Genomic DNA, 24681 nt, shown 5'->3' on the forward strand with positions numbered 1-24681 from the left:
ATGAGGGATTATTATAAATAGGCAGAGATGTTATTGAGCGTTTTGCCAATCTTATACCGTAGAAAATCCTGGAGCTCATATTTGAAACAAGACTTCTAAACTCCCAAACCCGAGTACATCTTCATGTCAAGTACTTTGCAAGGTATCTGTACGACATGAAAGACCACCTCCCTGAGGCCATTTAGTAACTGAAGAAAACTACCACGTACAGCCCACGTATTTCTATCCATTTGCTGGTTCCCCTGTAGCTCACTTACCACGTTCAGCAACATAATGATACAAAAGTTGATGCACACAGCAGTCCCTGTGGTTGCAACCTGAGAGTTATTCCTGATTAACGCCCACTTAAAGGCAGCGAAAGTGCTGACAGTCACCACCCGGTAGATGACGATCCCAAACACGGCAGCGATCACCACGCAGATCTGGCAGGAAGACAGAGGAGACCCAGTGAGCACACTGGTGGAATGATTCAGGAAGAGGGCTCACGCCACTTGGACGATCCTCTGATTAGAAAAGGAAATAAAGCCGTGGTGGCACCGACCTAAGAAACCACAACATGTTGCATGCTTTTCATTGTGGTTAATATTTGCTCTTGCCTGTTTGTAGTTTCTTTGTTATTCCAACAGGAAAATTGTACTGCTTATAAATTGATAATCTGTGTAAACTATGGGGTAACATTTTATCAATCAGAATACTGGATTGAGCAGATGAAAACATATTTTATTATGGAAATCTGATCATTTCACACCTCTGTTTAAAATTACTAATTGGCTTTCTGTTACTTTTAGGATAAAAGCACAGCCCTTAATGTGTCATCCAAGGCTGTCTGCATTCTCCCCTCCCTCTGGGGACCCCAGGCATACTGGACTTCTCTCATCACTTCAAATGAGCTAAGTGCTCTTGATTTTCAAGGCTGTTTCTTTGCCTAAAATGTGTGCACGCTCACACATGCCCTAGTTAATACCTACCCATCCTTCACTTCTGAGCTCAAGAACCACTTCATAATTAAGGCTTTTCATGAACTTAGGCTATTTGTTATATGGTGCCTACCCTTTTCTTTCAACATACTATTTATAACAGTTTGTCTGTTTGATTATTGTCAGTCTGCCCCACTAGACAGTAAGCTCCTTGAGGGCAGGGATGGCATCTCTTTCACCTACCATGGTTTTTGCAACACCTTAGCATACTTACGGGCACACAGTAGGTGCCCAATTACTTGTTGAACGAACCAACTATGTGACAGATACATAAGATCTTAGATATATACACAGGCTGAGGCATCCTTCTTTGAAGATTTCATGGTTGAAATTGATTGAGATTGAGAACAATGTGGCATGTCTTCTTTCCCTATGAAATAAGAACCTGCGGCTCCATAAAGTCTTGTGACTTCTATTAGGTGATTTCACCTAATATGTCTTAGAGCAGAGAACTTAACTCATTTCATTATCAAAACCTGGATCTTAAAGTTTGGACTTAGGGTGGTCTCTGCTGCTTTAGAGAATCCTTTCTTCACAGAAGCATTCCTCTCTCTTGCAAACTCTATTTTCTGTCTACTGCTAAAGGTGAGGAAACCCTGGTGGCGTAGTGGTTAAGTGCTATGGCTGCTAACCAAAGGGTCAACAGTTCGAATCCACCAGGCGCTCCTTGGAAACTCTATGGGGCGGTTCTACTCTGTCCTATAGGGTTGCTATGAGTCGGAATCGACTCGATGGCACTGGGTTTGGTTTGTTTTTTTTTGACTAAAGGTGAAAGGAGCCGGGGTGGCGCAGTGCTTAAGCGCTTGACTGATAACGGAAAGGTTGGTGGTTTAAACCCACCAGCCGCTCTGTGGGAGAAAGATGTGGTACTCTGTGGGAGAAGGATGTGGCAGTCTGCTTCCGTAAAGATTATAGTCTTGGAAACCCTATGGGGCAGTTTTACTCTGTCCTGTGGGGTCACTATGAGTTGGAATTGACTTGATGGCATCGAGTTTGGTGTTTTATTTTTACTAAGGGAAACATTATGCTCTAAAAGCTTGATCTGAGCTGAGGGACTCTGGGAAAGCTACATAATCTTTTGGTTCCCAGTTTCTTCACTGGGAAAACTGGGTAGATTGCTTGAACTTGCTGTGGTCTTGTCCTTCCAACTCTAATGGCCTAGGACATACAGTATTTACACACTTGTCACTTGAATAGTGGAAGAAAATATCCTAACCATCCCTTATTGTTCTAAAATGACATTTCTGACAAATTTGCATATGTTTTGTTTTGTATCAAAATTGATTGCAAAATGACTTCTTTTTGGGAAAAGCTAGTAACTCAGTTCCAAGTTACTGTTTTTCAAACTAATGAGATCAAGAAATCAATTTTAGTGGGTTATAACCTGCATTTGAAAAATCAACTGTCATAGAACAGAAAAGATCAGAAGGTATTCATATTGTAAAAGTGAGTACTGTTTCAGTTATTTATTATCTTCAGTTTTATACGTGTATTTACATAGCATATAATGGGTTATGATGGAAAATGTATTTCTTACTACATGGACATGGTAAAAAAAAGTTTGAAAACACTGTTGTAGTCCCTGTTGTATTTTTAATTCCTTTCTCTATGGCACATGAAGCAAGTGGGAAGAACACGGGATTAGGGTAGTTGGTCTGAGATCAAGTTCCACCTTGGCTACTTATGGCTGACCCTGGGCAAACCCCTTCACCTTCTGGAGTCTCAGCTGCTCCAGCTGTAATATGGGGATACCAATACCACCTCTGACCACCTCATGGGGTTGGTGTGAGGCTTAAATAAGAGAACGTGCAAAAATGCTTTGTAGAACTATGCAAATACCTAACAGCTCTGTTGTTGTTACCTTGCTACAATTTCATACTTTATGACACAAATATTTTTTTAAAAAAAAAAGTTTCAAACCATAAAAAATATTCCAGATGCCGAAACGATGAGTCTGCTGCATTTATCTGCAAATGCTTGATAAGGTTCTGGCTTTCCCGAGATGGGATTCATCCGCTCTTTCTTGGAATACTTGGCTTCAAACTGTGGCCGTATTTCTTCCTATAGAACAGATACATTTTAATGCATTGACTAGGTGCTTACACAATAAGAAAAATATCTCCTATTACTCTACCATAAAGAGCTACCACACCAACAACTCAACCAATAAGGTGAACTTGGAGACCCAAGTTTAAATGTTTGGAAATTTGCCACTTGGAGAACATCGAAAGGATGAAAATCTAGACACTATCATCAAAAGCCAATGTAGTTTAGACTAACAGTTAAGTTTTTGTCATCTTATTAAACTATGCTTTAAGAAAGAAACTGAGAATATTAGCTTAAAAGGGACTCTCTGTATTGCCCCTGGAAGTCCTGGTGGTGCAGTGGTGAAAGCACTCATCTGCTAACCAAAAGGTCAGCGGTTCGAACACACCAGCCACTCTGCAGGAGAAAGATGTGGCATGGCAGTCTGCTTCTGTAAAGACTTACAGCCTTGGAAACCCTATGGGGGCAGTTCTACTATGTCCTATAGGGTCACTAGGAGCTGGAATTGACTTGAAGGCAGTGGGTTTTTTGGTTTATATTGCCCCCAGGAATCCCTGGGTGGCACAAATGGTTAAGCACTTGGCTACTAACTGAGAAGTTGGTGGTCCAAACCCACCCAGAAGCACCTTGGAAGAAAGGCCTGGAGATCTGCTTCAAGAGGTCACTGCCTTGAAAATCCTATGGAGCAGCTGTTCTACTCTGCAACATGTAGGGTTGCCATGAGTTGGGATCACTTGACAAACCTTTGTGTGAATTATAATGGCAATGTAACTCTAAGTTTTCATATTTTTAGATTTAGGCAGCTAAAAACATGGTGAATCGATTTTTTAATAAGCTCCTATGAGAGTAACTCAACTTTAGCCAATATATTTTAAATGTATTCTTAACCATCTCTGAAAACAAGGTAAAAACCTTTCAAATCTGGTTAAAATCAAGGCTCCTTCAATTTGAAATCAAGCTGAAATTTTATTTCATTTAGTTGAGCCTCATCCATATGTGAACGGCTTATGACTAGAAAGCAATTATGGGATAAGGAGAAGGTAATCAGCAAGAAGTATGCTGAAGTGGTTCTGGTTAATTGTACATGTTCTATTTGAGTGTGTTGGAAGAGGAGGGAAAATGAGCAGAAGCTCTGGCATAAGGGAAATTGAGTTAATCCAGGCAGAAATGCTCAAGATCTGGATGAAGGTACTGACAGAAAACAAAGAAGGAGCTGGGAGAAGAAAGGTTATGAGGAATGGGGCACAGTTGGTAGCAAGCAACTTGCCCGATCAGGTTTAAGGGCAGCCTTCATGTTGGTTCATGCCAGAGGACAAGCTCAATGTTGGGCTTCACTCCATAGCAAGTTAACAGGGATTGGCAGTGGGGGATACAGTTATAACCAGGTTCTACCTTCTTTCATTTATTTTTAGGCAGTTACACAGATATAACAAGATATAACAGAACAGACCTAGAATCTTCTGTTTCTTTAGGAAACTCAAATTATCAGGCTGTAAGCAAAAAGAAGCCCTGGTAGTACAGGGGTTAAGTGCTCAGTTTTTAGCTGAAAGGTCGGTGGTTTGAACCCACCAGCCACTTCGAGGGAGAAGGATGTGGCAGTTTGCTTCCTGAAAGATTACAGACTTGGAAAACCTATGGGGCAGTTCTACCTTGTCCCGTAGGGTTGATAACGAGTTGGAATCGACTTGACGGCAACAGGTTTGATTTGGGTTTTAAGCACCATCAAAAGCCCTTGAACTAGTCTTCCAGGAACTAAGGCTAAACACAGAGTGAGGCCTGCGTTCTGGGGTCACCCCTGAGGAAGGCATACAATAAGGCTAGGCTTTTCTACACTGCAAGCTGGGAGCCAAGAGGAAGAAGTAAAAACATTTTCACAACAGATCTCAAACCAAGAACTGGAACTGCACATGGCCATTGAGATAGGCTCCTGTAATGAGGTATGCTGAGGGAAAGCCCCACCCCCCCAAAAAAAACAAACCCAAACTCATAGTAACCCTATAGGGCAGAGTAGAACTACCCCCATAGGGTTTCCAAGGAGCATCTGGTGGATTCAAACTGCTGACCTCTTGGTTAGCAGCTGGAGCTCTTAACCACTATGCCACCAAGGTTTCCATGCTGAGGGAAAGAACTCCAAAATTTTAAATAGGGACTAGGAAAACAGAGGGCTCCAGGTTTATAAGGGATATGCGGATATGTTTAATCTCAGGGTATGCACATGTCGGGTCCATCACGGGTGCCAAAGTTATTTAAACAGGATTGTGCTTTAGAGCTGAAAGGGGAAAATTTAGTCACACCTCTTCTCTTTAGAGATGGAAACAGTCCAAAGGTGAAGTAATTTGTCCAAGGTGACAGTGTTGCTAAGTAGTGACTCTGAGTCCCAGGAAAGAACATTTTCCATCCCACCAGGAAGCCACTCCCATGAACACCTAACAAGAGACTGAGGAATAACAGCCCTAGGAAGAAGTCCTGAACGTAACCTGGCTGCCACTGGTGTACTCCATAATCTGCCTGGGCAGCTTCTTCAAACCCAGAAAATTATTTTCTGGAGAATACTTTGAAAAGTATAAGAGAAACCCTTATAGGGAGAACAAAGATCGCTTAAAATCGCAGTACCATTTTCAGATCTAAAAACTACCCAAATGTGCTCGTGAACGTAAGGAGAAAAGGCAGCCATTACGAGGAGAGATTTGAAGGATTCCTCTGAAAAATGTCTCAAAAATATTCCCGTACTGAGTCTACCACAGTGGTAAAATCATCATCATTTGTTTCTAGAAGATTCTTTTTAAGATATAAAAATATATACTTGTGTCTGTTGAGAGGAAAACATTCCTTGATACCTATTATCACATTATATGGAGGCCTGATGGTGCAGTGGTTGAGCTACGGCTGCTAACCAAAATGTTGGCAGTTTGAATCTGCTAGCTGCTCCTTGGAAACCCTATGGGTCAGCAGTTCAACTCTGTCCTATAGAGTAGCTATGAATCAGAATTGACTCAACTGCAATGGGTTTTTGGTTTTTGTATCTCAGTGTATATGATTAGCTTATCTGATTTACTGGCACAGTAAGGCTCTGAGAAATGGGACTCAGGAGAGGTAAGAGAGAATGAACGAGAATATGGATCAGCACTCAAGGGAAAGCAGGGTCCGACCGGGAACGGGTGTGTTTTTTATTCCTGCTATTTGCTTCTTTTAATAGCAACATTACTCCAAGATAGAACAATAGGAGTCTATGGCTTCTGGAGATCTTTTTAAATATCTTACAAAGCATCTCAATGGCTTAAATAACCACTGGTGAATGTGATGGTTAATTTTATGTGTCAACTTGGCTAGACTATGATTCCCAGTTGTTTGGCCAAACATTAGTCTAGTTGCTGTTGTGGAGTAGTTACCTGTGATTATATCAGTTGGCCTTCAGTAAAGCAGATTACCTTCCTTGATGTAATCTAATGCAATGTAATCAATCAAACAGTTGAAGGCTTTAAGACAAAAAGGGAGTTTCCCTAGAGTGTGTTCTACTTCCAGACTATAAATAGATATTTTGGCAGGACTCTCTCCTTACTCTTCCCTTAGCACGACCTATGGCGCTTGGGACACAAGCTTGAAGGAGTCTCCGGCCTGTCATACGACGTATGGATTTTGAGGTCGCCGGTCCCCTACAATTGCTTAAGCCAATTCCTTGAAGCAAATCAATCAATCTCTGTTTATATATCTATATCTGTGTGTCACTGGTTCTGTTTCTCTAGAGAACCCTAAGACAATGACCCAGTGACCAAGCCCATCATGGATAATTGAAACTTCTGACAAGCATGGGACTAGAAGAGCATATCAAAGCCCGACACTTGATGCAATACTTCTGAGCCTGTACCATCTAGGTACCGGGTGCTCACAGAAACGTTTCCTTGGAGTAGGTCTCTTACGAGGTTTGCTTCCACATGCCGAGTCATAAAACTAATACTCTCTTTTTGTTTAAATCAATAAATTGGTTAATGAAGAAAACTAAACAAATTGTACTACCAATTCTTCTGACGCCTCTGCCTACAAGGGAAATGCTTTACTTAGCTGCAGAATTTTATTCTACCAAGGAATCAAAATGTCCTTTTAAAAAACTTCTGCTGGCCCATTTTTATATTGCCTGAAATTTCCTTCAAGGACAGGTGTTGAAAACACTTTGTTTACCTGACTTTTATCACAGAGCAGAGGGTGATGACTCAAGAGGATCATGTATTTCTTGGTGACTCACTTTTTAAGCAAAAGTCCTGAGGTAAGTGATACAAACCTCCTCTTCTTCCCAGTCTATCAAATCCCAGTCGTAAGCAATTACTGCTCTCCGCCTTTTCCAAAACTCTAGGAAAACCGTTGCTGGAACAAACAGAGAAGGACAAAGACATTTTAACAAAAGTGAGACAATGCTGTTAACTGTGTCACTGAATAATGAAGCCACTGTAAAAACTGACAGCTGTTTGTGTAAGCATCCTTAAATACTGGAGTTTCTGGACAGCTAAACTTCATTTAACAAGACCATTTTTGGAGATGTATTCAAACATAACGAAAAATCAGAGCCTTCCTTTACAATTAAGCTGGTTTTCAAATTGAGGCCACAACAGACTTATTAAAATGACAAAGCTCCTGGGATGTGAGAATATGAAAAACTGAGTTACGGACACCTTCCTAATTAACAGACCGTTTATTTTTAAAAACTCAGGGCATTTAGGGGCAGAAAAGCAAAAACCGGACGTAGCAGTTTACATGTATTTGATTGGCAGTGATTTCTTGTCCCCAAAATACTCATTACAGAAAATATCTTCTATTTTATTGAAAGAAGCTATTCTATTTGAAGAAGGGGTCTTGTTGCTCCTCTTTTTCTACAAATTATCCCTGTTGTCACAGTGAAGGCAAAAATTGTTAGGTCTTTCCCACCAAGTGTGGGGTAGCTATCTTCCCCACTTAGGGAAATCTGGGGTTATCCTCATTCAGCCAAAGTAACTTTCTACTCAATTCAGTTAAAAATAATCTATTCAAATGAATTATTGAGCCTTATACAATGATACAGATAGATAAAAAATGTAAGATTTTTTCCTATTGAAAGCCATATATAAGTCAGCTGACAGTGTATGTGCACATGTGCGTGTGGGCACACACATATTCTGAGGAGCATTACAAGTAAAGATATAAAAGAGATGCCCTGGGAGAGAAAACTGGTAGATCTATCATCTCTATTGGGCCTTGTGGTAGTTAGACTTGATGAAGGGAAAAATATATACTTGTAATCAGTTCCATGGGGAAAAGATGAATATCCAAGTATTCATTCTAAAAAAGATAATTACTTTCTTCTTTTCCATTCCCACTTGTTCTCACCCTATCTTCCCATCTGTAGTACCTAGGCATAGCAAATATACTTTTAAAATAAGTAAATGGAGAGACAGAGTAATAGTTAGGAGCTCTCTGGCTTGTGATCTAGACATTCCTGAGTTTGAATTCCAGATGAGATACAAGCTGTGATATGGTTGGCAAATGAATTAACTTTTCTAATTCTCAATTTCCTGAAATGCAAAAGAGGGATGATAATACAGGTCCACAATCTCTTATCTGCAATTTCATAATTCAAAATGCTATAAAAATATGAAGTTTTTTCCTAAGTTTGACACAAACTCAACTGGTGGCAAAATCTGACCTGAATTGAGCAAGGCTATTTATAGTTTTCATCCTTTTTAGTGAGAATATTCATGCATTAAAAAACAGCCATATTAATGTATTTAAATATGAGGTCCTTCCTCAGAACTTCCAGGGTCCTACATAATATATGGTATTATGTGCCATATACAGAGCCCTGGTGGTACACAGCGGTTAAGAGATATGGCAGCTAACCAAAAGGTCAGCAGTTCGAATCCACCAGCCACTTGTTGGAAACCCTGTGGGGCAGTTCTACTCTGTCTTCTAGGGTCACTATAACTCAGAATAGACTCGATGACAATGGGTTTGGTTTTGTTTTTTGGTACCACAGTGCCTTTCTAAAACCCAGGAAATTTGGAATTTTAAAACATATCTGGCCTCAAGGGTTTAGGATAAGGGATTGTGGACCTGTAATACCTCTTTCAGAGGTTGCTGAGAGAATTAAATGAGATCATGAATGTACTGGACTGTGCTCAATAAATGCATATATTTTAAGGATTAGATCTCTGATATGTTTTAATACAATACATTCTAAGCTTCTCAGTAGAACAAAACCATTTTCTTTTTCTCCTAGGCATAGATTATACCTCCCAGTCTTTGTTGTAGTTAGAGAGGGTCATGGACCAATTCCGACCAATAGGAAGTGAGCAGAAGTGATACGTACCACTTTTGGACTAAAGAGTTAAGTAGTTATGTCAGCCCCCTGCTACCTTTCCCCTTTTGCTGGCTGAATGGAGAAGACTGAGGATCCACAAAAGGATGCAGCCACAAGATTGAAAGAGCCTGGGTACCCGAATGACCATGTGGAAGGCTGTCTGCCAACTAGGAACACCTGGTTGATTTTGAGGTCTGTGAGTTCTATTGAATACTAAGGTTTTGTGGCTTGTCTATTATAGCAGCTAAATTTACTCATCCTAACTAACACAGAGTTTTTCTAGCATGTATAACCATGGTTAACATTCTAGAAATAGGAGGGAAAAAAACACTGAGTTATTTTTTATCATCTTACTCTAAGGTATTTAGTCTTAGACAGCCTCTCCTTTCCACTGCATATATTTGGTTCTATAGCAGGACTAGAGCCCTGGTGGCACAGTGGTTAAGAGCTATGGCTGCTAACAAAAGGTCAGCAGTTTGAATCCTCTAGCCACTCCTTGGAAACCCTATGGGGCAGCTCTACTCTGTCCTGTAGAGTCACTATGAGTCAGAATTGACTTGATAGCAATGGGTTTGGTTTTGGTTTATGGCAGAACTGACATGATGTATCTTTTATTTAGTTACCATATAGCAAACATTTCTAATGTGTTAGATACTGTGCTTTACTTTCTCAAAAGCCATTAAAGGTTGCTATTATTTCCAACACTCTATGCATGAGGAACCTGAAACTCAGGGAAGTCACACAGCTAGTCAATGCACTGTTTGATGAGTTAATGAAATCTTAATAGAAACTTCCTAAAGAAGGTGCATGGCATGGTAGACAAGATCTGGTTTAAAATCTAGACTCTGTCACATGCCAGCTGCTTGGATGATCTTGGGTGAGTTGCAACTCTCTGAATCTCAATTTCTTCATCTATAAAATTGGGGTAGTAATTCTTCTCTGGCGGGTTATGAGAAGTTGATGAGGTGCCATATGTGAATGTGCCCATATACATGTTGGACGTTTAGTAAATGTATACCTTTCTTATAATCATATCTGTAGATACGATTATAAAAGATAAAATCAGCATAAATATCTAGAAACAAAAGGCCAATTATTATAAAATTTATTTCAAAAATTGAGACATACTTCATTCACCAATTAATGACAGCCCCATATGCAGAATCTTTGAGTTTGCATTAAAATAACTACAATCTTGTTATTTTGATTGAAGAGCACTGAGGACCTCCCTTTGTTTGTTTACTGGGGATAATTTAATTCTTGGCAACATGAAAGTAAAAAAAAAAAGCTGGGGCAGGAAGGAGAAGGAGAAAAAAAAAAAAAGAAACAGAAACAAAGGACAGAGGGAGATAATCTGCCAACATCTGCTCCCTAAAATGACTCATTTTTTTTTCCCTATAGATGGAAGCTAATTTAGACCTTAATTGTTCTGTCCCTTGACTCTCTGAACAAAACGAGCACTGAGGAAAAAGATACACCGAAGTTTAAGCCCAGAGCCCTAGGCTTATTATTTTCCCCGATGGAACTGCTATCATCTGCGTGTGAATGTGAATAAAGGCAATGGAGTTCTATCAAGATTTCTAACAAATTTGACTGTGTGGATCATAACAAATTATGGATAACATTGTAAAGAATGGGAATCCAGAACACTTAATCGTGCTCATGAGGAACCTGTACATAGATCAAGAGGCAGTCATTCAAGAGAACAAGGGGAAACTGAGTGGTTTAAAGTCAGGAAAGGTGTGCGTCAGGGTTGTATCCTTTTACCATACCTATTCAATCTGAATGCTGAGCAAATAATCTGAGAAGCTGGACTATATGAAGAAGAACAGGGCATCAGGATTGGAGGAAGACTGATCAACAACCTGAGTTATGCAGATAACACAATCTTGCTTGCTGAAAGTGAAAAGGACTTGAAGTACTTACTGATGAAGATCAAAGACCACACTCTTCAGTACGGATTACACCTCAACATAGAGAAAATAAAAATCTTTACAACTGGACCAATAAGCAACATCATGATAAATGGAGAAAGGTTGATGTTGTCAAGAATTTCATTTGACTTGGATCCACAGTCAACGCCCATGGAAGCAGCAGTCAGGAAATTAAGACACATCGCATTGGGAAAGTCTGCTGCAAAGGACTTCTTTAAAGTGTTGGAAAGCAAAGATGTCACCTTGAAGACTAAGGTGCGCCTGACCCAAGCCATGGTACTTTCAATCGCATCATATACATGTGAAAGCTGGACAATAAATAAGGGAGACTGAAGAAGAGTTGATGCCTTGAATTATGGTGATGGCGAAGAATATTGAATATACCATGGATTGCTAAAAGAACAAACAAATCTGTCTTGGAAGAAGTATAACCAGAATGTTCCTTAGAAGCAAGGATGGCGAGACTGAATCTCACATACTTTGGACCTGTTGTCAGGAGGGATCAGTCCCTGGAGAAGGACATCACGCCTGGCAGAGTACAGGGTCAGCGGAAAAGAGGAAAACCCTCAGCGAGGTGGATTGACACAGTGGCTGCAACAATGAGCTCAAGCATAACAACGACTGTAAGGATGGAGCAGGACTGGGCAGTGTTTTGTTCTGTGTTACATAGGGTGGCTGTTAGTTGGAAGCAACTTGATGGCACCTAACAACGAAAACAACAACAACAATCCAACACAAAAGCCCTTCCCAGGTGCTAAAAACTGGTTCCAAATGAAGCCTTGTTGATTCTCTGATGAATGCACAAAGCAGAAAGGCAAGAAAACAAACACGTAAACCCTGTCCTTTCGGAGGTCTTAAAAATCACCTACATCTGTTGTAAGGAGCCCTGGTGGTGCAGTGGTTAAGTGCTCGGCTGCTAGCTGAGAGGTCAGTGGTTCGAACCCATCAGCTCCTCGATGGGAGAAAGATGTGGCAATCTGCTTCCCTAAAGACTACAGCACTGGAAACCCTGTGGGGCAGTTCTACTCTGCCTTATAGGACCGCTATGAGTTGGAACTGACTCGATGGCAATGAGCTTTGTTTTGGTTTTGACATCTGTTTTTGTCATTTCCACCTCTAGCAATTTCCTGAAAATAGATAGCATTTGTTTTCTTAAATGTTGTAACTTGTCAATCATAAGAGACAATTCTGAGACCAGTAAACTGAGCTCCATTAGAGCTGACATACTTTTACAGAACATCACAGTCCCAAGGCAGTAAAATGGGGCTCAGGACGAGCGTAACATTTCTTCATATTAAAGCTCAGGTCTCTGAAGCAGAAGACGACAGGGCTAAAAATGATACCTGATCCTAGCCGTAGAGTAAAAAAGCTAACACTGCCTGGTTTAACTCTTGGCCTTGCCACTTTCTATCTAGTGCCTTAGTTTAATCATCTATAAGATGGGGATAATAATAGTATCTTCCTTAAAGCTTACTCTCAAGATTAAATGAGGTGATACATTTTCATGAGATGAAAATGCTTAAAATAGTGCCCAGCACATCTTAAATCCTCACTATGTGTTAGCTATTATTATAACTGTTATCTGCTACTCTAGATTTCTTCGAAATGGATATCCCTATCTACAAAGCTGTCACTTGAATGGCTTATAATATGTCTTACCCAAGCCATGGTCTTTTCAATTGCCTCATAAGCATGTGAAGGCTGGATAATGAAAAAGGAAGACAGAAGAGGAATTGATCCATTGGAATTGTGTGTGTGGTGTGTGTGTGGAATATTGACTATACCATGGACTGCCAGAACAAATCAGTCTCAGAAGAAACACAACCAGGATGTTCCTTAGAAGGGAGGGTGGCAAGACTTTGTCTTGCTTACTTTGGTCACGTCATCAGGAAAAACGAATCACTAAAAAAGAACATTATGGTTGGTCAAGTAGAGGGTCAGTGAAGACTCGGGAAACCCTCAGTGAAACAGACTGACACAATAGCCACACGATGGACTGAAACATACTAATGATCGTGAAGATGGCACAGGAGCAGGAAACATTTTGTTCTGTTACATATAAAGTCTCCATGAGTTGGAGCTGACTTGACAGCACCTAACAACAACAAAATCGAAAAGATACAACTGGATAATCATTCTTTTTCTCAAACTAGCACGTTTCTGGGAATAACGGAGAATTTAAGCAATAAGTTGTTGACTAAGACAAAGCAATTCAGAGGGTGATTTATTCCATGCTTGCCTTGCCTGTAACCCTAGCCTGAAAATGTTCCCTTGTGCCCAACGGTTATTACAGAACATCTATCAGCTTCTTACTGAGTACACTCTAAGGCCTGAGGGCTGTCAAACCTCCAGTGTACCCCTTTGCGGCCCGAAAGCTTCCCAACTCCAAGCTTCAGGCGGCTGCCACCAATCAGTTGAGGTTAGCAGGGGAGGTAAAATAAAACCTCTTTGTCACTCCCGGCATAAGACATTCTTAAATTGCAAAGAAGGGATGCACTCTCCTTTATAATGGTGGTACTGAGAGCAATATGACAATCTCTGCCTTATAGACAAATGCCATTATATCAGAATTTACTTCTATACAGTCTCATAGGTAAACTATGGGAGAAGAAACCATTATTTTAGCTAACGCATACCTGAAATTGGTGAAATACTGGATTGGGTAAGGGCGTTTTGTGTTTTAATTCTTTCAGAATACTACTAGATTCCATTCTTTATATAGAAGCATTGATTCATTAAGCAGTAGACTAGTAGCCCGAGGCAGAGCTTCCCACTGAATATGGTAGGAAGGGGTCACAAGCCTGATAGAGATAATGACCTTCCCAGCTCTTAGGGTGGTTGGGGGTAGGTTGCTTAGGGCAGCCTTATCCCTGGGCAGTGAACAGGCTCCTCCATGTGGATCAGTTTGCTGAGTAAATATAATTTTCTTTGTGTGCCATGACTTGAAATAGTTTTGGAACCCCTGGCAAAGGTTAAACACTGAGTGGATTATTGTACTTCCTGATCATGGTTACTGATATACATAAGTTCTAGAAAAAACAAATACATACTCTTGATTTGTGCACTCAGGCCCATGACCAAAACTGTGTGGTTAGCTTCCTTTCTTTGCAAGTGTCAGAGATGCATTAAGGGTAGCCCAAATAGCGAGAGTTTTTTGTAAGGCTCACCAAAGGAGGCAGGAATCCCAGGGGAATCAAAGACGGTGTATTCAGAGACAGGATGTGGAAGTCTGAAAGCTCGAGAGGTCTCAGCCATAAGAGCCCCTAAGTCTTTACCTTCACTTTCCACTAACAGCATGATCTGGTTACACTCTCACCTTGCTTCTCTTTGGGAGATTGGTTTGCATCTTCTCTAACTACCAGTTGGCAGCTTCTCTTCTTTGTCTTTTGCACTAGTTCTTTGCTTCTGCTTACTTCTAGGGTCTGATTTCTCATAACTTCAGCCTGCTCATGATTCCTCTTGGTCTCTACTTCTACCTAATGGTCAATATCAAGCTGTCACTCTCTCTCTCCCTCCCTCTTGCCCTTTGTGTATCTTTCAGTTCCTGATGCTAAATGCCTCTCTCTCTCTACATTTCCCAATCCACATTCTTGAGAGTAAGGATCTGGGTGGTCCTGCCTGTCCCTGTTTGGGCAGAACCTTAGGCTATATCCAAGGTTTGGACGATCTTGGGTTAAATGTCCACTGGCTGAGAGAAGCTGGAATCACAGGGTTCAAACATGTCCCTTCAAAAGAACTATAGTGGGTAAGACAAATTTTCTTTGAAGGACTCTAGGTAGAGAAGACACAGTATAAAACACAAAACCAAACCCGTTGCCATCAAGTTGATTCTGACTCATAGCGACCCTGTAGGACAGAGTAGAACTGCCTCATAGGGTTTCCAAGGAGCACCTGGTGGATTCAAACTGCCGACCTTTTCATTAGCAGCCATAGCTCTTAACCACTACGCCACCGGGGTTTCCAAAACACAACGTAGAAAAAAAGACACAATATAGAACTAGAACAATTTCTCAAGAGAAAAAGGCTTTAACTTTCACTTGTCAAAAAGACCATTTAAAGGCACTCATTGTCTCATAAAGGGAACTTTTTGGTAATTCCTTTCTCTTTCCCCTTCTCTCTTTTCTTCCTTCCATCCACCCATACTTTTACCCATCCAAATATGTATTGAACCCCTCTGCCTCCAAAATAAATGCATGCCTCCAAGGACAATAAAGGCCCTTGAGGGCCATAAACCTACTAGGGGGATAAGTTGAGTATGCAACTAATTACAAGTGCCCAAAGAATGACATAAAGACAATGGTATGGAAGTTCGAAGGAGGAAGACATTTTCTGGCTGGAGCAGATGGTATTTCACCTGGGCCCTGAAAGATAGGGAAAGTTCTGATATTCATTCCAGACATAAGGAACAACAAGAGCTTAAGCTTAGAGTTATAACATCAAAATCCAGGTTTTAGCATTTTAAGTTATAAGACAAATGCATCATCACTGTAAAAAATTCAAATTGTACTGAAAATATATAGCACAAAATGTTTGTATTTCATTACTATAACTGTTTAGTATAAATTTGTCTAGATGTTTTCTATACCATTAAATATTTATAATTATTTTAGATATTATTTTTAAACTCAGTTACAAACAGGCAAGTTAAGTAATTTGCCCAAAGTTGCACAACCTACTAAGCAGTAGAGTTGGGATTTGAACCAAGTCCTGCTACTTCCAAAGCTTTGAATGTTTCTATTACATCTTGTTGTTATAGGGATATTGCTTCTGCTTGATAGCAACTAACAACACTGTCTTGAAATGAAATAGAAAAATTCAGTTATGTCCTATAAGTGGATCTTGTTTATAGGGGGTCATTTTGACCAGAGTTGGAAGAAGGACAGCAGTGGGTTCTTAGCTATTACCAAACCAAAACCAAACCTGTAGATCCTGACTCATAGCAACCCTATAGGACAGAGCAGAGCTGCCCCACGGGGTTTCCAAGGAGCGGCTGGTAGATTCAAACAGCTGACCTTTTGGTTAGTAGTTGTGCTCTTAACCACTGTGCCACCAGGGCTCTGTACACATTAGCCAGATGGAAAAATTTTCAATTCACAATAGAATATCCCATACATACTGAGATGGGTATACAGGTCTCATCGGAACTTTTAGCAGTACCTTAATTTAATTTTTGTCTCCAACAGGAGGTGAATTTTATTCTAATAATGGAGTGCTGATCAAATTCTTGAAGGCTTAAATGGAGAAATCAGACATCCTTCTCCTCTACAATACTACCTTTAAAAGAAACCAAATGATTATTTACCAGCTTGCCTCTAACAGAAAAGCCAACTCACCTTACTCAAGATTTTTCCTTTCATATCCAATCAGACTTCTAAAGGAACATATCATTGAGCATACATGAGGGAAACTCAAGTTATATGGATGCGTAACACTTACCCCACACAGCCATGAAAACAGCAAAGAAGACAGTGGCTCCGTTGTCAAAAAGGTGGGTTACCTAGGAACAATATGAATCATAGTTAAGCTAATTCTTATATGTGATAATCCAAATTCAGATTTTTTTTTCAAGTTTTGTGAAAGTAGCCGTGATGACACAATGTGCTTTGCAGAGTTTCTTTGGGGATATTAGTTTTGAACCATAATTAAAAAGGGGACTTCTCTACCTGTGAAGTACTTCAAATGTGGAAGAGAGAACCTGTTCCCTTCACATGGGCATCATCTAGTTGGATGTTTATCAGCAGCCCCAACAGTGCTACCAAAAATTTCCTTTTGTGCACTACAAGACCTTTATACATGTACATTAGTGTCTTGGTTATCTAGCGCTACTATAACAGAAATACCACAAGTGGATGGCTTCAACAAACAAAAGTTTATTCTCTCACAGTCTAGTAGGCTACAAGTCCAATTTCAGGGTGTCAACTCCAGGGGAAGGCTTTCTTTGCTGGCTCTTGAGGAAGGTCCTTGTCATCAATCTTCCCCTGGAGTAGGAGCTTCTCCGCTCAGGAACCTTGGGTCCAAAAGATGCAGTCTACACCCAGCACTACTTTTCTTGGTGGTTTGAGGTCCCCATGCCTCTCTGCTGGCAAATACTCTATCTCAGAAGAGATTGGCTTAAGACACAATCTAATCTTGTAGATCTCATCAACATAACTGCTGCTAATCCATCTCATTAACATCAAAGTGATAGGATTTACAACACATAGGAAAATGACATCAGATGACAAAATGGTGGACAATCACACAATACTGGGAATCACTGCCTAGCCAAATTGATACACATAGTTTTTGGGGACACAACTCAATCCATGACAATAAGTATATGGATATATTTATGTTTAAAATCAGGAAGATAGTATTGTTGCTGCTTTAAAGGTGTCTGACTTTCCAAGCACTGATTTAATGCCTTATTTATTCACTCTGACAACATGGTCATTTTGTTTATGCAGTTTTAAGCAAACATTTTCTGGGCTGCCCTCTGGATTTCAGCATTATAAAGGAGAAAGAGCAGAGCCATTAACAAAACACACTTTCACTTTTATTAGAGCCTCAGGTAATCACTCTATTTACCTAATACACATAACACAAAGAGAGCTAGCAAATACTTTATTGCTAGAATATTTTTTTTTATTGCACACACCACAGCATAAAGCAAAAATATCTATTCTTGCTGCAAAACTGCCAAGCTCATTTCCGCCTCCAGTACAAATCACAACAACGTCCATGCTAAATTGCAATGATGACTGATGCCTTCATAAAGCATAACCTATTTTTTGGTATTTTACAGTGCTCTAAAAAGTATACTTTGTTGTCCCTTAGAGAATGCCCAGTATAAACAGGTCTTTTCCTGTCAAATCAGAGTGTAAAGTATTGCAGATTCTTCCAAAAGTTTATGCCTTCTCTTTCTTTGAACATAGGAGAAATGAGCAGCATATCAAACACCTAAAGGGAAGCAAATTCTGAGGCCTACTTATTTCATATGTCAGAAGTATTAAGCTGTATATTGGGACCTGGGCACTTGACATCAAACCTGAAAGTTCCAAGTGTTACCTGGTTGATCTGTGCTCTCTATCAGGGTATTTACTGGGAGTCAGTGGAAGTTGCAGCCTACACCATCAGTGTAGATTCTGGAATGGACTGTGGCTGTCATTCCTTTGGCTGCCCTCCATTCTCCTTCTCCAGGTAACAGAGCTCTTTCCTGCTGGTCACTAGAAGCATATGACTCAAATAGGACCAATCAGAGTCCTTCCCTGGGACTGATATGCAAACATTTGGAGAGAGCCATTTTTTTTGTGCAGTTACCAATTTGGGAAAATGTGAGTCAGGCAGATTGAATCAACAGGGGATTCTGGTTCCTACTAAGATGGTGAACTAACACAGACTGACCCCTCTCTCTGCCAGAATCAACCCTAGAGAAACAAGATAGTAGATTCTGGAACTGACAAAACACAGAAACAAACAAATAAACAAACACCCTAAGAAACCCCAGGCGAGGCTTGTGGTTTCCTTGAATTGGTGTGTGTGTGTTCACACACACAATGGTGGTGACGTGTTAGGAGAGTTAGTTGGCAGTTCTCAGGCACAGGTTAGAGAATAGCTTATATTCTACCCTAGCCTCTCAAATTGTTTCTGGACAGTTACAGCGCCCCATCCCTTCGGAAATCAGCTACGGCAGTCAAACCGTGGCACTGTTCTTAGGGTAATATCAGGAAAGCTCAAAGCTCTGCTTGGCTGACAAGCTGAAGTAAGTAGGTGCTGACTGGCCAGTTGCTCTCAGGCATTCTCCGCAGTCCTGTCCTCCTTAAACTCTCTGGGCTGGTACATTACCACCAAGGGAGAATGCCTCCTCCCAAAACTGCTTTGTTCTAAGAAGTTTTAACAACGAAGCTCTGACCAGGTAAGTCCTCTGGTGGAGCAGCAGCATGCAGTGGTGCCAGAGGTACAACGTCTTCCCTCTTCTTAAACTAACCAGGACTGACGGATTAGGGCCTGGCCTCTGGCCCTTCCCAAAGTGGCTGATACCTGCCAGGAACAGGCACCCACAGACCAAAATAATGTACCATCTGCAGAAAACAATTATCTCCAAAATAATTTCATCCTATGCAGCATACATCTTCTGAAACAGACGTTTTGTAACAGCAGACCAAGAATTTAAAATAAGCATAAAAATATACTTATGGATATGAAGGAAGGAAGATGTAAGTCTGAAGCTGTCAGCAGTCTGCAGCCCCCTTCCCCACTATATGAACAGAACCTGTCTGCAGAAAGATCATGTAGGCAAGTGGGCAGAGAGATATACCTGGGGGCCTGGAGGACCAATTCTAGGCTGTGAGGCCCTAGTGCTCAGACAGCGTGAGCTACCCCAGTATCTTTTCCAGCAAAACAGTCAATACATCGCTTTCTGCTTAAGCCAGTTGGTGTTGGGTTTCTGACCCTCGCAAACGCAAGGGCCGTGGACAACGCAACTCTGATCAGCAAAACAGCTGCTGCTTGGACTGGATGCGGGCTCTGATTTGATTGAATATGCGTTTGTAACCACAGTCTCATGAAATCAGCCTGATATTTCTAATAAATGGTTCTAAAGGGAAACCCTGTACAATATCATTTCTGTCACTCTGAGGATTTTTAACTTTCATTTCACTAAACTTTCAGGCAAGACCAATTCTTAAATCTAAAATATGAACATCTTATAATTCAGTATGGCCCAGTGGTAAGGACGTGTTTACAGGCAGTCAGATAAACCTGGGCTCAGCTACTTACTGCTATGAGACAATGGATGAGCTATTTTTACCTCTCTGAGTCTCAGTTTCCTCACCTGCAAAATAGGAATGGTAACACCTACCTTGAAGTTGTTGTAAGAGAAATAATAAATAGAGGTTGCCTAGCTATTATTAGAGCTATCTATTACCATCTCCAGCATCTGTTGCTGTCGAATTGAGTCTGACACATGGCGACTCCATGTGTCTCATAGTAGAACTATGCTTCATAGGGTTTTCGATGGCTGTTCTTTTGGAAGTAGATAGCCAGGCCTCTCTTTCGAGGAACCTCTGGATGGACTTAAACCTCCAATCTTTCAGTTAGCAGGTGAGCACTTTAACTGTTTGCACTACCCAGGGACTCCTATTACAGCTATAGCCTAGATATTATTATAATTATTGTTGTTCTAGAACTTATGTGTCTTAGTCATCTAGTGCTGCCATAACAGAAATACCACAAGTGGATGGCTTCGACAAAAAGAAGTCTATTCTCTCACAGTTTAGTAGGCTAGAAGTCCAAATTCAGGGTGTCAACTCCAGGGGAATGCTTTCTTTCTCTGTTGGCTCTGGAGAAAGGTCCTTATTATGTCTTCCACTAGACTAGGAGCTTCTCAGTGCAGGGACCTTGGGTTTAAAGGATGAGCTATTCTCCTGGCTCTTGATTCTTGGCGGTATGAGATCCCCATGCTCTCTGCTTGCTTCTCTCTTTTATATCTCACAAGAGATTGACTTAAAATACAATCTGATATTGTAGATTGAGTCCTGCCTCATTAACATAACTGTGGCTAACCCCAACTCATTAACATCATAGAGGTAGGATTTACAACACATAGGAAAATCATATAAGATGACAAAATGGTGGACAATCACATAATAATGGGATTCATGGCCTAGCCAACTTGACGCACATTTTTGGGGGACACAATTCAATCCATAATATTACATTAGGTAGGAAAACTGCCAGTAAAAAGCTAAACTATTCATGATGATCCTTTTAAGTAATTGTCATGAATCTCGAAAAAGATAATCTCACTCAAGGGAAATTTTTCCATGTTTAAAAAAAAAGTCAAAAACAAAAGCAACAAAACAAAACACACACACACAACAAAAACAAAAAACTAGGCTTCTGAGATTCTCAAAACACAGGATTTTTGTAGCTGAGTCATTCAGACTCACTCGTGACCTTAAAACAAAATATTACTGACAAAACTCTTTCAATTCTTAGCAAGTCCATATTTTCCAAGTTCACTCTGTTAAGTATGTTCTAAACCTCTCAGGTCTATCTCTATGTTTGCCAAATGTAGGGAGAGCATTTTGTACGTTTTTGGTCAACGGCACTGGGTTTTTTGTTTTTTTGTGTGTGTGCAGTAGATACTAAGAGCCCAGATCTTTCTAAAATCACAGCTGACTGTAGTGGTTCAGGTTCCTCCCACACAGACTGGCCACCCGCAGTGCTACATACAGGATGGGTGGGTAGGCTCACGGGCTGCCTATCAAAATGTTCTCTTATGTAAAACACACAAAACTCTGCAATGCCAACAGAGTAATTAGATAAGTCCAAGCTGCTGTGATCGTGGAGATGCAATAAAATCTGCCAACTCCTTTTTGTTCTGGAATCTGGGCCAGCTTATAGACAGTGGGTCTTGGAAAAGCCTTTATAAACTGGGTAACCAACCCAAACTCCACTACTGTTTTGCATAAGTGACAGGGTCTCTAAATAAAAAAATTTTAGGAATTTGATGAAAATGTCTACAGTTTTAATAAAGTCCTATAACATGAGAAAGTGGCATGCAATAACATATGATAGAAATACTGGTGCCATTTATCTGTTTCTTTCAAAGCACTTTCCCATCTACTCTCTTCTTTGGACTTCATGACATGCCACTGGGCAGAGAGGACAGGTATCACTGCCTACATTTTAGAGATGAGACAGCTATGCCCATCCAAGGTCAAGAATGCAAGTGGCCGAGCTAAAGCTTGAATTTAGGTCTTTTTGACAATAGTGATGAAGAGGAGGAAAATGGTGGCAGCTGTCATTTACTGAGATCTTACCATTTGCCAAGCATTATGGAGCCCTGGTGGCGCAGTGGTTAAGAGCTTGGCTGCTAACCAAAAGGTCAGCAGTTCGAATCCACCAGCAGCTCCTTGGAAACCCTATGGGGCAGTTCTACTCTGTCCTACAGGGTCGCTATGTGTCAGAACCTACTTGATGTGGAATGGGTTTGGTTTTGGTTTTTATGCTTAGTATACCTCATATCTCATTTCTTATGACAATCATGTGACATGGGCATTATATTCTCTACTTTACAGATGAGGAAACTGAGGCTCTCAACAGACAAGTGGTAAAGAGCAGAGCCAAGATCTGAACCTAACCTTTTCTGACTCTAACAACTGTGCTTTTTGTACTGTGCTATAGTCTTTTTTTTTTTTTTTTTTTATGCTGTAGCCACTTATAACGACAACTGGAGTCAATATGTTTTAAATACATAGTGAAAAAAAAATTGAATTAGAATACTAAATGATGGAGGTATATCTATCCTATAACATAAATTTGAGAATCAAAGACTTAGAATGACAGAGAGAATACTGTCACCTACCATCTGTGATGGAATGTTATGTGTCAACTTGGCCAGGCTATGATTCTCAGTGACTTAGTAGTCACTATGTAATCATCTCCCATTTTATGATCTGATGTGAGCAGCCAATCAGTTAAAGGGGGTGTTTCTTTGGGGGGCATGGTTTGCCTTCAGTACAAATGATATTCTGGCAAAGCTTGCTCTCTCTTGATTCTGTACTCTTCTCGTTGCCTGACCTCCGATTCTTAGGATATAAGCCTGCAGAAGTCTTCAGCCTGCTGTCTGACCTGCAGATTTTGGGTTCATCAGCACCTGCAAATACATGAGCCAGCAGAGGTCTTCAGCACACTGCCTGACTCACAAATTTGGGACTTGCCATCCTCCAAAATTGTGTTAGCCATTTCCTTGAAGTCAATCTCTATATATTTACATACATGCTTCACTGGTTTTACTGCTCTAGAGAACCCAGTCTAAGACACCATCCCTCTGGGAAAAAACCAGCTGCTGTCAAGTCCTCTCCAATTCATAGTGACCCCATGTGTTTCAGAGTACAACTGTGCTCCACGGGGTTTTCCACGCCTGGTATTTTTGAAGTAGATCACCAGGGCTCTCTTCCAAGGTGCCTCTGGGTGGAATAGAACCTCCGATCTTTTGGTTAGCAGCTGAGCATGTTAACTGTGTGAACCACTTTCAAGGAGTATGTTAAATTCAAGCCACCTAAAATGCTTCATAATTGAAATTACCTTGGCATAAACGCAGCTGTCTGACAGCCTCATGAATGGACAGTATTTATCACACACAGGACACATGATGATATCTGTAGCTTGGCAGACTTCTTTACTGGAAAAGAGAACAGAGAAGGGACTGCTATTTGATGGCAAAAGAATATTTTTTCCTCTCTAACTTAACCAGAGTTTTCAACTGGTAAATAAGATCCAGTAGATTAAATTTCTGCTCTCAGAAGCTTCATAGCCTTATCTGTTATTAATGTAAACAAGCGCCTGCACATTTTTGTAATTTGATAAACCTACTTATTTATCAGGCCGTTCCTTGGCTTTACATATGAGTAAGTTAAACTCAGGAAAATACATGAACCAAAACATTGGTTGTTATACCGCAAATTATAAAAAAGTCACTCACAACATTTCACAAGTTTGAAGTAATTTCATATCGAATTATGTGAACAATGAGATACCTAAAAGCGCTGCCTTCATTTCTGTGTGTATGATAAGTTAAAGAGAACAATGGAGGAACAAATCAAAATAACTAGGGATTTTATTTCTGGGAGGAAATTACATCTCATTAACAATTTCACTAGAAGATAAATTATTTTTGTAGGTGGTGTGCTCAATCACTCTCTTTTATTTCTGCAAGCACTTTTAAGAGGCACAGTCATTATTTTATTGCAATAAAATCTCCATGAATACTTTAAACTATATTTTGGTGAGAGAAACAAGATAACAACTGAACCATTTTCAAGACACCAGAAGTTGGTGTGATGTCTTTCTGGCCAAGGTTTAAAGGGTCCTTGTAAAAAACACAATTTATAAAAAAGGATTGTTAACCCACTATTTTGCAGTGCTGGTAGAAGGAAAAATGGTGAAAGAGTCAGAAAGAGAGCCACTTTTAGCCAGTGAATGAAGGTGATTTGTTTTATGGCTGTATAATGGGTTCTTGTTGTTAGCTGCCAATGAGTTGGCCTCCAATTCGTGGTGATCCCACGCACATCAGAATGAAATGCTGCCTGCCTGGTCCAGTGCTATCCCCATGATCAGCTGTGGATCGAGCTGTTGTGATCCATAGGGTTTTCACTGGCTGATTTTCAGAAGGAGAGCGCCAGGCGTTTCTTCCTAGTCCGTCTTAGTCTGGAAGCTCTGCCGAAACCTGTTCTGTATCACAGCAGTACATAAACCTCCACTGACAGACAGGTGGTGGCTACATATGAATTGCATTGGCTGGGAATCAGACCCAGGTCTCTTGCATGGAAGGTGAGAATTCCACCACTGAACCACCAACTTCCTTGGTAGCTGAAGACCACAGCGTCCACAGCAATGGATGGAGAGAAGCTAA

General features: G+C 40.5%; 1 protein-coding gene across 5 annotated transcripts in view; it reads right to left on the minus strand.

Moving 5' to 3' along the window:
* ANO4 (anoctamin 4) overlaps positions 1-24681 on the minus strand; it is a 491252-nt gene that overhangs the window by 55872 nt on the left and 410699 nt on the right. For all 5 annotated transcript variants that reach the window (XM_010599655.3, XM_023538812.2, XM_023538815.2 and 2 more), the window contains 5 exons: positions 23355-23451; positions 16719-16779; positions 7300-7382; positions 2898-3038; positions 258-422 (listed from right to left, as the gene is read on the minus strand). In XM_010599655.3, the coding sequence (XP_010597957.2) occupies positions 258-422; positions 2898-3038; positions 7300-7382; positions 16719-16779; positions 23355-23451 (547 nt within the window). The remainder of the gene's footprint in view (positions 1-257; positions 423-2897; positions 3039-7299; positions 7383-16718; positions 16780-23354; positions 23452-24681) is intronic.

The sequence above is a fragment of the Loxodonta africana genome, chromosome 4 (genome assembly GCF_030014295.1).
Source record: "Loxodonta africana isolate mLoxAfr1 chromosome 4, mLoxAfr1.hap2, whole genome shotgun sequence".
Classification (NCBI taxonomy): Eukaryota; Metazoa; Chordata; class Mammalia; order Proboscidea; family Elephantidae; genus Loxodonta; species Loxodonta africana.